The sequence below is a fragment of the Mastomys coucha genome, unplaced genomic scaffold (genome assembly GCF_008632895.1).
Source record: "Mastomys coucha isolate ucsf_1 unplaced genomic scaffold, UCSF_Mcou_1 pScaffold22, whole genome shotgun sequence".
In the NCBI taxonomy this organism is placed as follows: domain Eukaryota; kingdom Metazoa; phylum Chordata; class Mammalia; order Rodentia; family Muridae; genus Mastomys; species Mastomys coucha.
In genome coordinates this window covers 89,064,438-89,065,901 of record NW_022196905.1, presented here as the reverse complement: position 1 = coordinate 89,065,901, position 1,464 = coordinate 89,064,438, and the positions used below count along the sequence as shown (strand labels likewise).

General features: G+C 45.7%; 1 protein-coding gene across 1 annotated transcript in view; it reads right to left on the bottom strand.

Annotated features, from left to right (window-relative positions):
- Anxa3 (annexin A3) overlaps positions 1 to 1,464 on the bottom strand; it is a 48,368-nt gene that overhangs the window by 15,230 nt on the left and 31,674 nt on the right. Inside the window, exon 9 of the mRNA XM_031391224.1 lies at positions 958 to 1,051. Coding sequence (XP_031247084.1) covers positions 958 to 1,051 — 94 coding nt within the window. The remainder of the gene's footprint in view (positions 1 to 957; positions 1,052 to 1,464) is intronic.

Below are 1,464 nucleotides of genomic sequence, written 5' to 3'. Positions count from 1 at the left end.
CCACTTCACACCTACCAGAAGCCATCCATATGTCTTGATCAGTATACTTATGTTCTCATATGTTCAACAAGGTTTCATAAGCCAACTACATTTTTTTCAATGTGGTTTTAGTTGCTGTTCTTTTGTTTTGAGATGGGGTTTCACATATGTAGCCCTAGCTGGCATAGAACTTGTAGATATCCTCCTGCCTCTGCTAGGAGTAAAGACATGAGCCATCCAACACAATTTGAAACAAAGAAAATTTGCAAAGATATACAGGGGTCACCCTGCCTCTTTGATTTCAAACAAAGACCTAGATAAAACCACTGATACATTACACATAAAAATTGTTGTCCAAGTTAAAGAGGTACATTTCAAAGTTAAAAGTCACAGCAATAGACTTCTGTTTTCTTAGCTCAGCATAAGGTTGGTAGTACACCACAGCTGCTCTCTAAACTGGCACCTGGCAGCCACTGCCAGAATAATTTCCCACTGAATGGAGCTCTGGGTGTTTCTAGAACAGCTCAGGGAGATACCTGAGTGAGAGGCTGGGCGGGACTCAATCAGAGATCTCAGAAGAAGAGCTGGTTCTTCTCCCACCCTTACTCCCCTTCATATCAGAAAGAAGCCACTATTCATACCATTAATCAATCAACAAAGAAAGCTCCCTGTCAATGCCAGGGAGAGGTAGGTCAATGCCTGACTTTGTCAGAAGGTGGTGAGCTAAGGAGAGCTTGAGTTGAAGCATAGCAACCAGCTCTTGCTCTCTGCAGGACTGCCTCTGTCTTCCTCATTCTCATCTAGAGCTATGCACAGGGTAGGTAGCCTACGAAGTCTTCAGGGCAAAATGGAATAGAATGTCAGTGGTACCTAGTTAAAATGTGACTTCTCCACTTGGTCTCCTAAGATGTTTCTACATAAACGACACAGACCTTTCGAAAAGCAACACAGAGCCAAGAAGACTTGAGTCATACATACTTAATTTCAGCTGTGGAAAGCTCCGTAGACACAAGATCTCGGTGAATTTGTCTTCGTCCGTGCCCCATTTGTTCTCACCAGCATTATAGAGGATCTGTTGACAAACAGAAGAAGCCCTGTGTGTCATCACAAATGCAATTCGAAAGAATCTATTTGAAGGGATGGAATGGGAGTTTCACTCCATTTTAGAGGCCAATCCAATCTGAAGGTCAAATGTAGGATTTGGAGGAAGGAATGGTGGATAGTTGACAGCACACTGGCAGGCAGAGGCTAGGCTGGATGACACTTGTCTCTAGGCTTTGCCTCAGACAGGACAGGAGAGGACAGGACCAGGGCAGAGCCATTGGTGGTGGTGGTGGAGGAGGTGGTGGTGGTGATGGTGGTGGTGGTGGTGGTGGTGGTTGTGGAGGAGGAGGAGGTGGTGGTAGTGATGATGATGGTGGTGGTGGTGGTTGTGGAGGAAGAAGTGATGGCAGTGGTAGTGGTGGAGGAGGTGGTGGTGGTGGT